The following is a 12,955-nucleotide window of genomic DNA, read 5'->3' as shown; positions in this document are numbered from 1 at the left end:
TGATGAAGTTAAGGTTGTTCTTTTCTGTCTAAGTGCTCTCTGATGACACCTGTCTCAGGAACCGCCCAGTTTAGAAGCAAATCCCCATAGCAAACCCCTTCTAAACTGGGCGGTTCCCGAGACACGTGTCATCAGAGAGCACTTAGACAGAAAAGAAAAACCTTAACTTCAGAAGCTCATAAGTACTGAAAGGATTAAGATTTTTTAATAGAAGTAATTTACAAATCTGTTTAACTTTCTGGAGCCAGTTGATATATATAAAAAAGTTTTTTTCCTGGATAACCCATACTATTACAAATTTTTTTTTAACCAGGACAAGACAGTGATCTCAAACCAGGGGCTCTTTAGCATTTGCAAAATGACAACCCCCAGCATGCCCTAAGAGGTTGTAGAGCAAGAGGACTTGTGTTTCTTTAAAATATATTTAAAAGGCAAAAGTACAGAAACATCTTGGCTGGATTATCTTTCTAAATCTTCCTCCTTTTCTAAAGGAGATATGTTTATATGTCTATGAGACATATGCTACATCAGATCATTTGGCATGTGCTGTATCTGCGGTAAAGCAGATACTAAAGTTCAGCGAGTGAACTTGTTACTACGAATCTTTTTGCTGCTTCAGGTTGTCTAAAGCAATAACTGCAAAAAGCAATCCTTCATATGTTCAGAATAAAACATCTTCATTCTGTATCAGTATTTGCACAACTTGCTTCTGATGCCGCATATCATTTAATGAGGTCATGGCATTCTCCTCTGGGGGTCTCATCAGGGTTGGGCCAAAGACAATGCCAAGGTTTTCTGCCCCCATCAGATTGTCCTTCTCATTTTGTGTTACCCTGAAATGAAGCATAACAGGCAATGAAAATCTTAAATAGATGGCAATGAACAATTCTGGTATAACAAAAAAGGTTAAAGGGGTACTCCAGTGGAAAACTTTTTCTTTTAAATCAATTGGTGCCAGAAAGTTAAAGATTTATAATAATACTTCCATTTACAATTTTTAAACCCTTACTGTACTTATCAGCTGCTGTATACTACAGAGGAAATTCTTTTCTTTTTGGATTTCTTTTCTGTCTGTCCACAGTGCTCTCTGCTGACACCACTGTATCGTATCAAGAACTGTCCAGAGCAGGAGAAAATCCCAATAGCAAACATATGCTGCTCTAGACAGTTCCTAAAATGGACAGAGGTGTCAGCAGAGAGCACTGTGGACAGACAGAAAAGAAATCCACAAAGAAAATAATTTCCTCTGTAGTATTCAGCAGCTAATAAGTACTGGAAGATTTAAGATTTTTTTTATAGATGTATTTTACAAATCTGTTGAGTACCCCTTTAAGGAGGTTATGAAATTGATAGTCGGTATCCTCAGATTAGGCCACCAATATTAGGTTGATGGGGGTCTGATTTCCTGCACCCCCTCTGATCAACTCTTTGATAGGGGTGGCCTCCATAATGTTTATCAGCATTTGTACCAACATATATTCATACTTTAAGTAGTGGCCGTGCAATGTATAGCAACATTGCATAGTTTACTTTTGAATCGGACAAAACTGTATTACCTTGCACCACCGCAGCTCTAATAATGACGGCATATTTTGAGGATAGGCCATCACTTTTGTAAGGCTGGATAATCCATTAAAACTATTAGTGTTAGCAATCCAGCTATCCCCAAAATGTGCTTAACAAGGAGGGTTAAAACTGAAAAGTTCCTGTCCTTGCTTAAATGTAGGATTGTCTGTAGTCACAACAAGGTTGTCCATGAAAGTTTATTTTGCTGTTTTCATCTTTTGCTACTAGATTTAACTGCTATTGGGTGTATTCACATGGGAGCGCATCCGCAGCGTATTTGGCAGCCGGCATACACAGAGTTACGGCAAAGTGAACTCCCTGCTGCTGCCGTAGCTCAGTGTATCCGTGACTGCCGGTAGGAAATCTGCAGTCAAGAGCAGACACACAGAGCTACGGGAGCAGCATCAGCAGGGATTTTGTAACTCTGTGTGTGTCGGCAGCGCATCCGTAGAGTCAAATAAGCTGCAGATGCACTGCCATGTGAATACACCCCAAAAGAGATTTGTATATGATCAGCTGGGGTCCAGATTCTCCCAATAAAACACACAACATACATTTTCAACCCAGGAGATTGGAATACTTCAGTGTGTCTCTGCTGGACCCATTCATTTGAATAGTCTAAGGGGAAGATTTATCAAAACCTGTCTAGAGGAAAAATTCCTGAGTTGCCCAGAGCAAGCGCATCAGATCGCTTCTTCAATTTTTAGAGGCCTTTGCAAAAATGAAACAAGCAATCTGATTGGTTGCTATGGGCAACTCAGCAACTTTACCGCTGGACAGGTTTTGATAAATCTACCCCTAAGTGACTACAGAAACATTGATGAGTGTTTTCAGTGGGAGTCAAAAGCATGGATAATGTCTATGTGACCTGATAAGGCATATGGAAAGCCATTAAAGGGGTTCTCCGGTGCTTACACATCTTTTCCCCTATCCAAAGGATAGGGGATAAGATGCCTGATCGCGGGAGTCCTGCCGCTGGGGATCCCCGGGATCATGCATGCGGCACCCCGTTTGTAATCAGTCCCCGGAGCGTGTTCGCTGATTACAGGCGACCACCGGGCCGGCGGCGTGTGACGTCATGCCCCCGCGTGACGTCACACGCCGCCGTCCCGGTGGTCGCCTGTAATCAGTCCCGGAGCGAACACGCTCCGGGGACTGATTACAAAAGGGGTGCCACGTGCATGATCCCGGGGGTCCCCAGCGGCGGGACTCCCGTGATCAGACATCTTATCCCCTATCCTTTGGATAGGGGAAAAGATGTGTAAGCACCGGAGAACCCCTTTAAGACAATCTCAAGTAAGAATAAGCAAAATACCCTTTTGAAAGGAACAATTAATTATATAAATTGATTTAGTTAAAACAGACACTTTTTAAAATGATTTTAGTGTAAAAAAACAAACATGAGTGAACATAAAAAAAAAAAAAAAGAATCAAATAAGTAGCATGTTACTTATTTTTCTGGATGCAAAAAATACAACAATTTTTTTAGACATTGGCCCTTATTTACTATTGTAAACTCAACCTTTTTTGTCGGGTTGTGCGACAGAAATGGTCTGCGCCAGGCATTCTGTTACACTTGATGCTGACCACTGGCTATGTTCAATAGATGTAGAGGCCCTATACAGCTCTATTCCCCACCATGTAGGCAACCATGCTATATCACATTTTCTTAGGGGCGCAGTATCCACCACCTGGCACACAATAAACTAGTCTTACTTCCTCTTTAACTTGCGCATCTACCATCAGATAAAACCGTGGCACCTACATACACTACTCAAAAAAAATAAAGGGAACACTTAAAGGGGAATTCCAGTATTTTTTTCTTATTTGACTATGTTACAGGGACTGTAAAGTTAGTGAAATTCATAATATAGTGTCTGTACCTGTGTGTGATGGTTTTCTCACAATTCTTATGTGATTTTCACCCCAATATTTATATTTAACAGCATACAAAATGACTGTTGTCTCAGATTTTTCCCACGTTGCAATGCACCCAAGACCTGACTCACTAGTCAGCTGATGACAGGGAGCCTGTCTGCTTCAATGGGTGGAGGGCTCACTTGGTGGAAGAGAGATCAATCTGCAATTAATGCAACAGCTGTAGGCACCCTGATTGAAATCCACAGGTACAAGTCTTTTGAATGGATGCAGCTCATTTATGTTTCAATGGGTGGGGTGGCTGATGTGTGGGAGGGAGGAAAATGGAATTGTGGGATTTGTAGTCAAAAAAAGAAAAGTCAAACAGGAAATACCAGTTCACAAAAAGCTAGCCAAAGTGTTATGGTAATCGCACAACATACTGCCTGCCAGGTACATACTAAAATCACCTTATGGTGTATAATCCCTTTAAACAACACAATGCAACTCCCAAGTCAATCACACTTCTGTGAAATCCCACTGTCCACTCAGGAAGCAATACTGATTGACAATCAATTTCACATGATGTTGTGCTAATGGAACAGACAACAGGTGGAAATTATAGGCAATTAGCAAGACACACCAAAAAAGGTTCTGTAGGTGGTGACCACAGACCACTGCTCAGTTCCTATGCTTACTGGCTGATGTTTTGGTCACTTTTAAATGCTGGCGGTGCTTTCACCCTAGTGGTAGCATGAGACGGAGTCTACAATCCACACAAGTGGCTCAGGTTGTGCAGCTCATCCAGGATGGCACATCAATGCGAGCTGTGGAAAGAAGGTTTGCAGTGTCTGTCAGCGTAGTGTCCAAAGCATGGAGGCGCTACCAGGAGACAGGCCAGTACATCAGGAGATGTGGAGGAGGCCGTAGGAGGGCAACAACCCAGCAGCAGGACTGCTACCTCCGCCTTTGTGCAAGGAGGAGTAGGAGGAGCACTGCCAGAGCCCTGCAAAATGACCTCCAGCAGGCCACAAATGTGCATGTGTCCACTCAAATGGTCAGAAACAGACTCCATGAGGGTGGTATGAGGGCCCAACCTCCACAGGTGGGGGTTGTGATTACAGCCCAACATCGTGCAGGACATTTGGCATTTTACCAGAGAAAACCAAGATTGGCAAATTCGCCACTGGCACCCTGTGTTCTTCACAGATGAAAGCAGGTTCCCACTGAGCACATGTGACAGACGTGACAGAGTCTGGAGATGCCATGGAGAACTTACTGCTGTCTGCAACATCCTCCAGCATGACCATTTTGGCGGTGGATCAGTAATGGTGTGGGGTGGCATTTCTTTGGGGGGCCGCACAGCCCTCCATGTGCTTGCCAGAGGTAGCCTGACTGCCATTAGGTACTGAGATGAGATCCTCAGACCCCTTGTGAGACCATATACTGGTGCGGTTGGCCCTGGGTCCCTCCTGATGCAAGACAATGCTAGACCTCATGTGGCTGAAGTGTGTCAGCAGTTACTGCAAGAGGAAGGCATTGCTGCTATGGACTGGCCTGCCCACTCCCCAGATCAGAATCCGATTGAGCACATCTGGGACATCATGTCTCGTTGCACCACAGACTGTCCAGGAGTTGGCGGATGCTTTAGTCCAGGTCTGGGAGGATACCCCTCAGGAGAACATCCGCCACCTCATCATCAGGAGCATGCCCAGGCATTGTAGGGAGCTTATACCGGCACGTGGAGGCCACACACACTACTGAGCCTAATTTTTACTTGTTTTAAGGACATTACATCAAAGTTTGATCAGCCTGTAGTGGGGTTTTCCACTTTGATTTTGAGTGTGACTCCATATCCAGACCTCCATGGGTTAATACATTTTATTTCCATTGATAATTTATGTAAAGATGAAAGTATTTCATACGATTAGTTCATCCAGATTTAGGATGTGTTATCTTAGTGTTCCCTTAGTGTATGTTAATCTTGTGTTAGGCTTGTGGGAGGAAGTGATTGTTTTTGGGGACAATATGGCCCAGTATCTTAATTCCATCATATACTGGGCCAGATATATTGACGACGTTGTCATCATCTGGGCAGGTCCAAAAAATTGGTTTGAACAGTTTGTCAGTGAACTTAACTTCAACCAAATAGGTTTAAGGTTCACCCATGAAATTAACAAAGACAGTCTTTCTGGATGTATTAATTTCTCGCAATTCCAACGGTGGACTTGACACCCGGGTCTACCGTAAACCAACAGCAGGTAACAGACTACTGCAGTGGGACAGCCACCATCCCAGGCCTTTAAAAACAGGTATACCTAAAGAACAATACGTGAGGATACGGAGGAATTGCTTGTCGGACACCACTTTTAAACATGAAGCCCAGAACCTCAGAGAGCGTTTACTTTCAAGAGGGTATCCAGACTCCATACTCAGAAATGCTTACCAACATGCCCAGGACCGTAACAGAAACCAGCTTCTCATTCAAAACAAAAACAAGAGGCCGCTCAGACACGTCTCATAGCAACCTATGATTCAGCGGCCAATGAGATTAAACATATTATTAAGACATTTTCCCCAATTCTCCACACTGATCCCATAATTTCTAAATTGGCAGGTGATGTACAACTCTTTACCTACAGGCGGGGATGCAATTTAGGTGACCATCTTGTTCATAGCCACTATATTCTGCCCCAAACAGCAGGATCTTGGTTAGGCCGTAAGGTAGCAGGCACATTCAAATGTGATAATTGCAAAGCCTGTACATATGTGAAAACATCCAATAAACGATATGACAATTATGATTTTGCAAAAAAAGAGGGATGACCTTGTGAATCCTTATGATTATATGAGAATTCAACCCAGGGGAGAAGGTCGACCCAATCATCTTGGTGAGCTGGGTGGAGGAATTTATAAATGAGCCTCAGGTGAATTACACTTATGATCGTACTGGCCCTTTAAATCTTAAAGCTCAGGCGAACGTGCGCCCTAGGGGCGCCCAAGGAGCAGAGAGGCAGAGGCGGAGCCAGGAGAAAAACCCGGAGAGTGACAGACTGGGGCTTGCATGCGGGCGCGTCCCGTGATGCGAGTCCCAGCCCCGTCGGTAGCAGCAGGTAAGGGGACCATGCGCTCACGGCCAGCGTGTGCGGCCGGAGCGCATAACTTAACAATAAGGAGGGAACGCCAGAATGTGTGACAGAATTTGCGTCTGAAAAAAAAACCCACAAGGGTTGTGACCACTGGGAAATGGGGAGTGGTTGTCAAAAAGGGGGCATGTCCCCAACATTTTTAAAAAATCCCAACATATTTACTAAGGTTTCCACAGAAAATATGGTGGATTTGAGCTGAGTAAAACCCGACAGATCAGAGCATGTGTAAAAAAAAAAAGCAAAAAGTAGGGAAAAAGTGCAAAATGTAAGGAAACCTAAGTAAATACCGTGGAAAAATATCTGTTGGGAACAAAAACCCACAAAGAAAACTACACTCCACGCTCAGTAAATCAGGGCCATTATGTGCAAAGACAACAACTTTCACATAGACTTACATAGAGCACATTTTTTTAAATGGACGCAATTTAATGGACGCATTTTTTATTAAAATACGCCTGAAAATACACTGTGTGAACAAAGCCTTAGACATGTTATATAGTTGATTTTAAAGTGCAGCAAAAAAGGAGATACCTACTTTTTCAGGTGGATCATAAGGTACCTAAGAGTTTCGAAATGTGCAGGAGGCAGGAGCATCAGTGCTTCATGTATTGCTTCCAATCTTTCATCTGGGTTGGATATTTCTGAAAAGAGAAGTTTACAATACCTTAAATTCACAGTACTATCTGCTATCCTAAAGGTAACATATGATCTGTTTCATGCTGCACAAACTACGAGCAGCGTGAACAAATGTGCAGTGACCAGGATTACAAAACTCTATTTTGAAACACTCAGACCCAGCTAAATAGTGACAGCCTTGGGGACCTCCTCCCGTGACTACTTAGGTGGGTCCTTGTGGCTTTTTTAAAACTATGATTTCTCTTAAACGTCTTTCAGTACATCATAGTGTTGCATGATTCTGTTTCCTGCACCTGTTTAATGCTGCAGTTAATTAGGGAAATCCACAACAAATCTGCAGCATATTCACCATATACACCCTTGCAATGTCTTATTTTGTCTTTATATGTAACATTTGAATTGTAAAGCACTTCAGAATATGGTGCCACTATATAAACAGAGATTTTATGGCAAAACAGGAGACTCATATTATACAATAATCTTTATTTTACTGGCACAGCAGCAATGGGTTAACAAGTTAATTCAGTGAAAGAAACTTTGGCGCAACCAAACATACAGTCATATAGTCAATATAAGTGTCCAATCAGGATAGAGTAGAGGGCATGTAACCCATGAGTCCCAACTGTAATCCCTCTTTCTTTGCTGCTCACACAGCAGATAAGTACCGTTTATTTCACTGCTCATATTTTTTTTCTGGTTTATATATATTTTCTTATATTTCTCATATTTATTTATTATTAATATTTTTTATTGTTTAGTTATAATTGTTTGGCATTTATTTATACAGTATATATATATTTTATGGAAATATTTATTTTTTGCTTATTTGCTGTTCGCTTATTTTACATATGGCTGCCATTCACTTTTGGCATATATGTCTCTTATTGTTTAAATATACTCTATGACCTCAGTCAGCGCCGGAGCTTCGTGTTAAGCGGTCTGATCCTCCCATATGCTCCCTTGTGCCTCAGAACTACCTGATATATATTAGTATATTTCTATATGTACTTATTTATTCTATCCATTACTGATATTTATTAATATATTTTATTAATATACATTATTGGAGCCATCTTTATTTTTTATTATTATTAACTCTAACTTAATATAACTTATTTATTTATTACCTATTTACTATATATTTTTATCTCCCATATTTAATTGGATAACATGGCTTCTGATGAGAGTAAATCCTCTTCTGCTGATTAGGATAATTTCCCTACTGAAGATAATATACATGCAATTGTCAATGATTCTGTGAACAGATCTGTACAATCAGCTGTCACTAATGTGATGTCCTCTATGCAGGACTCGATTGCTCAATCTGTAGCATTGGCTATATCACAAGTTATCCCTCATAAATCCCCTAAAGTGGGTCCTTCCTCTCCCTCTGATCACTATTGGTCAGCTGAGGATTTTTCTTATCCTTTACCTAAGGATTTTAAGAATAAGGGGAAAGCAGCCAAAAAGAGGCATTACTGTCATGATGACCCTTCCTCTAATAAGAGTAATAAATCCTTCCACAAGGGTCAAGTACATCAAGCTACTGATAGCTCGCACAATAAAGGCGGCAAATTTCATGATGTTAAAAATACACGTCCCTTGACCCCCTCCCATTGGGAAGTATCTTCAAAAAGGGTGTCTAAAGCCTATGCCAGGAATAAACCTGATTCTTTTGTTATTTCCTCTGATGAATCGTCAGAAGAGGTCTCTGATAGAGAGGATGATAGTGTGTCTATTCACGCAGATCCTACTGATCAAATTCCGGATTGCACTGGTGAACCACTATTTGACCAAGGTCACATTAGACATCCTAGGTCAGGTGAGTGGATGCCTCATCGAAATGTGGCAAAATACTTAATACTTTGTCTGAAAAAACCCCTGGATAAAATAGCTTGCAACAAATTACGGTCTGAGTGCCCAAGGCCTACACTACCGGGGACTACTACCATGATCCCAGATATTGACCCTATACTGATAAAATACCTTATGAAATCGAGGAAGAACCCAAAAAAAGGGAGTCAATAGATCATTTAAGTCCTGTCAGGATGGATCTGTTAGGACCCCTCACTAAAATATTTGATCTATCTGAGGATGCTCTTTCTAGTAATACACCCATAGATGTGCAGGTTCTTCGTGGTTGGATACAGAGGGTGATATGTTTCTTTGGAAACACGAACGCCGCTTTGTGTGCAGAACGTAGACGTTCTGTTTTAATGCGCATTGACCACCAATTGACTCACCTAGCTTCCTCTGAACTTTGTTCACCTTCTGAAAATTTTCTTTTTGGTGATGCCTTCATTAAGGAAATCAACAAATATGTAAGTTTATTTTCTAGTCTTGATAAAGTCCAACATTCCCTTAAAAAGGTTTTTTGGAGTAGAGTTTTCCCCAGGGCTGGGAGAGGCAGGGGCCGCTCTCTAGGCCGTGATTCTCATGACCGCCAATACTTTAATCCAATCAACCTTCTGGATCGTGGAAGACCGTGGCACTCCAAAGGTCCTAGAGGTTATCTCCACATCAAGATCATCCTCAAGTAAGCTTGACTCTAACACCTTCTTTCCACATTCCTCTAGGAGGCAGACTCCAACATTTTATCCAAGTTTGGAATTCAATTATGTCAGATTTGTGGATTCTGAACACTGTCACAGGTTATCAAATAGAGTTTGATTTTCCCCCTGTGCAAACCTCTCTTCCACATCCCATCCATTTTTTAACCCTAGATCAGTCTCTAATCGACTCAGAGATGATAGAACTTCAAAACAACAATGCTATCATTCCCGTTTCACTCTCCATAGAATTTCTTAGCAACCAATTTTTGGTCAAAAAGAAAGACGGAGGCCACCGTCCAGTAATTAATTAACGTTGTCTCAGCTACTTTGTGAGGTATCGTCACTTCAATATCGAGGGAATTCATCTTTTACAAGATCCAACCTTTCCTCCAATGTTATTGGAAAATTCAGTTCACTTGCCTACCATTTGGCCTAGCTTCAGCTCCATGGTGTTTCACCAAACTCATGAAGCAAGTGGTGGCTCTATTGAGAGCCTGAGGAGTTTGTCTCAATTTATTTGGACGACATCCTTATCATGGATCAGTCTCTAACCCTCATTCGCCACCATATGCAATGGACTTTGTCCCTTCTCACAGGCCTTGGATTTCTGATAAACTACAAAAAGTCTGTATTGACCCCCTAGAGGGAAGTAGAATTCCTAGGCTTCATGGTAAACACTCACTTGGCAATTTTATGTCTTCTTTTAAGGAGATTGAAGACGATCCGAAAAGAGATCAGGTCTGTTCTCAGCAAACAGATTATATCACTCCATTGATATTGAGCCATTGCTCAGATTGTTGATTTATTGTCCTCCTCAATTCAAACGATTTTCCCAGCACCTCTTCATTATCAGGCTCTTCAACGTCTAAAAGCCCAACATCTGAGGAATGGTCTGAGTTACATGGATACAATCTCTCTTACTTCAGAGACCAGATAGGAACTACTGTGGTGGTTACACCATATCGAATCCTGGAATGGGAAGACGATTTTCAACTCTTTCCCAGATGTCATTATAGAATCCGATGCGAGTCGCCTAGGTTGGGGAGCTCGTTTTGGCACTCTTTCAACTGGAGAGAAATGGTCCACAAAAGAGTCACGTTTACATATCAATTGTTTAGAACTCCTTGCAGGTTATTTTGCCCTCCGGAGTTTTGCATCGGACAAATCTCGTTGTTGCTTTTTCCTTCGGATGGACAATGTTTCTGCCGTACAGTATGTCAATCGTCTAGGCGGCACCAAGTCAAAACTTGTGACAGACATTGCCAAAGAGTTTTGACACTTTTGTCTGGACAGAGATATTGTACTTCAAGCAGAGTATCTTCCTGGTCTTTTGAACTCCATAGCCGATTGGAATTCTCGATACCTAGTCAACAACAGCGATTGGCAACTGGATCTTTCCATTTTCAATTGCCTCAACGATCTCTGGGGACCCCTTCCATCTAGATCTCTTTGTGTCCCGCTTGAACCAACAACTTCCTCGATTTTTCAGTTGGCGCCCCGATCCGGAGGCAGTGGGAGTAGATGCTTTCCTTCAACCTTTGCCATCGGACATTCTTTACGCCTTCCCACCATTTTCTCTGATCCTGAGAGTTCTTCTTCACCCTTTATCCCAGAAATCAACGATTGTTCTGATAACTCCTTGGTGGTCGACTCAAACCTGTTTTTCCCATTCATTGGGAATGTCAATAGACTTTCGTTGAATCCTTTCAATCTTCCATTCTATCCTTCTTGATCCTTTCAAGAACTCTCATCCTCTCAGAAACTCTATCTTATCTCTTGTTGCATGGTTGATTTTCGGATCTTCCTCATCTTTCCGAAGCCTTTCTCAGACGTCTAGAGACATCCTCTCTGATGCCTGGTCTCCAGGTACCAGGTCTGCTTACAGATCAGCCTGGAAACTTTGAGTACATTGTTGCTCTCAACAGGATTCGGATCCCGTTCACTTCCCTTTAACCCACATCTTAAACTTTCTTTCTGAATTTTTTCGACTCAGGCAAGGCTTATAGAACCATTAATGTGTACCGTTCCGCTATTTCATCTGACCATACACCTATTGATTTTATCCCAGTAGGTAAACATCCTTTGATCTGTAGGTTGATGAAAGGCATGAGTTTTCATAGACCTCCCTTACCTAAATATACCTAAATTTGGTTCAATCTTTTATTGATTCCCTAGAGGATAATGACTCTTTATCTTTAAAATGATTATCGTTTAAGCTCACTATGTTATTGTGTTTAATATCTTTTAAGAGAATTTTGGACGTCAAAGCTCTCAACATCTCTCAGACAATTTTCTCCACAAGGAGTTCAATTTCCAGTTTATAGACATACTAAGACTAATTTACACTCTGTACTCTATCTTTGCTTCCCACATAATCCTAAATTATGTGTGTTACGTTGTCTCCAAACTTACGAATCTCAAACTAATTCCTTTAGATCTTCTTCCCAGCTACTCTTATCCTATTGCAAACCTCCCCTTCCGGTTTCCTCTGCTACTCTAGCGAGATGGATCAAGCAATTTACGCATTTGGCAGGTATTGGCACCTCTGTTTTTGGTGCTCACTCTACCAGAGATGCTATATCCACCAAAGTTCTTCAAACTGGAGGATCTCTAACTGATCTCCTCAAAGCTGCAAATTGGTCTTCAGAATCCACCTTTAAGACTTACTATTTTAGACCTTCATCATATGTTTTATTGTTGTATTTTGATATCTTAATTTGTAATGTGTGTGTGTGTATATATATATATATATATATATATATATATATTATTATTTTTTTACTTTTTAATTGTCTAAGCTTTAAACTTGCATAATATGAGCCTCCTGTTTTGCCATAAAATTGGAGATCTTCCTAACCTTGGTAATGGAAAATATAGATTTTATTAAAAACAGGAGGTGAGTATTATCCCACCATAATAACCCACCCTTTATACACTGCTCATAAAAAAATAAAGGGTACACTTAAACAACACAATGTAACTCCAAGTCAATGACACTTCTGTGAAATCACACTGTCCACTCAGGAAGCAACACTGATTGACAATCAATTTCACATGCTGTTGTGCAAATGGGACAATAAGTGGAAATGATAGGAAATTAGCAAGACACCGCCAAAAAAGGAGTGGTTCTGCAGGTGGTGACCACAGACCACTTCGCAGTTCCTATACTTCCTGGCTGATGTTTTGGTCACTTTT

At 41.3% G+C, this 12,955-nt stretch overlaps 1 protein-coding gene across 6 annotated transcripts in view; it reads right to left on the bottom strand.

Moving 5' to 3' along the window:
• Nucleotides 1-237: 237 nt before the first annotated feature.
• Nucleotides 238-12,955, bottom strand: part of CHN2 (chimerin 2) — a 397,849-nt gene continuing 385,131 nt past the window's right edge. For all 6 annotated transcript variants that reach the window (XM_056519888.1, XM_056519889.1, XM_056519890.1 and 3 more), the window contains 2 exons: nt 7,108-7,213; nt 238-833 (listed from right to left, as the gene is read on the bottom strand). In XM_056519888.1, coding sequence (XP_056375863.1) covers nt 662-833; nt 7,108-7,213 — 278 coding nt within the window. In that variant the 3' untranslated portion in view covers nt 238-661. The remainder of the gene's footprint in view (nt 834-7,107; nt 7,214-12,955) is intronic.

This window comes from Hyla sarda, chromosome 5 (genome assembly GCF_029499605.1).
Source record: "Hyla sarda isolate aHylSar1 chromosome 5, aHylSar1.hap1, whole genome shotgun sequence".
Lineage (NCBI taxonomy): Eukaryota > Metazoa > Chordata > Amphibia > Anura > Hylidae > Hyla > Hyla sarda.
Note: the sequence above shows the minus strand (reverse complement) of the source record. Positions and strands in the feature narration are given on the sequence as shown.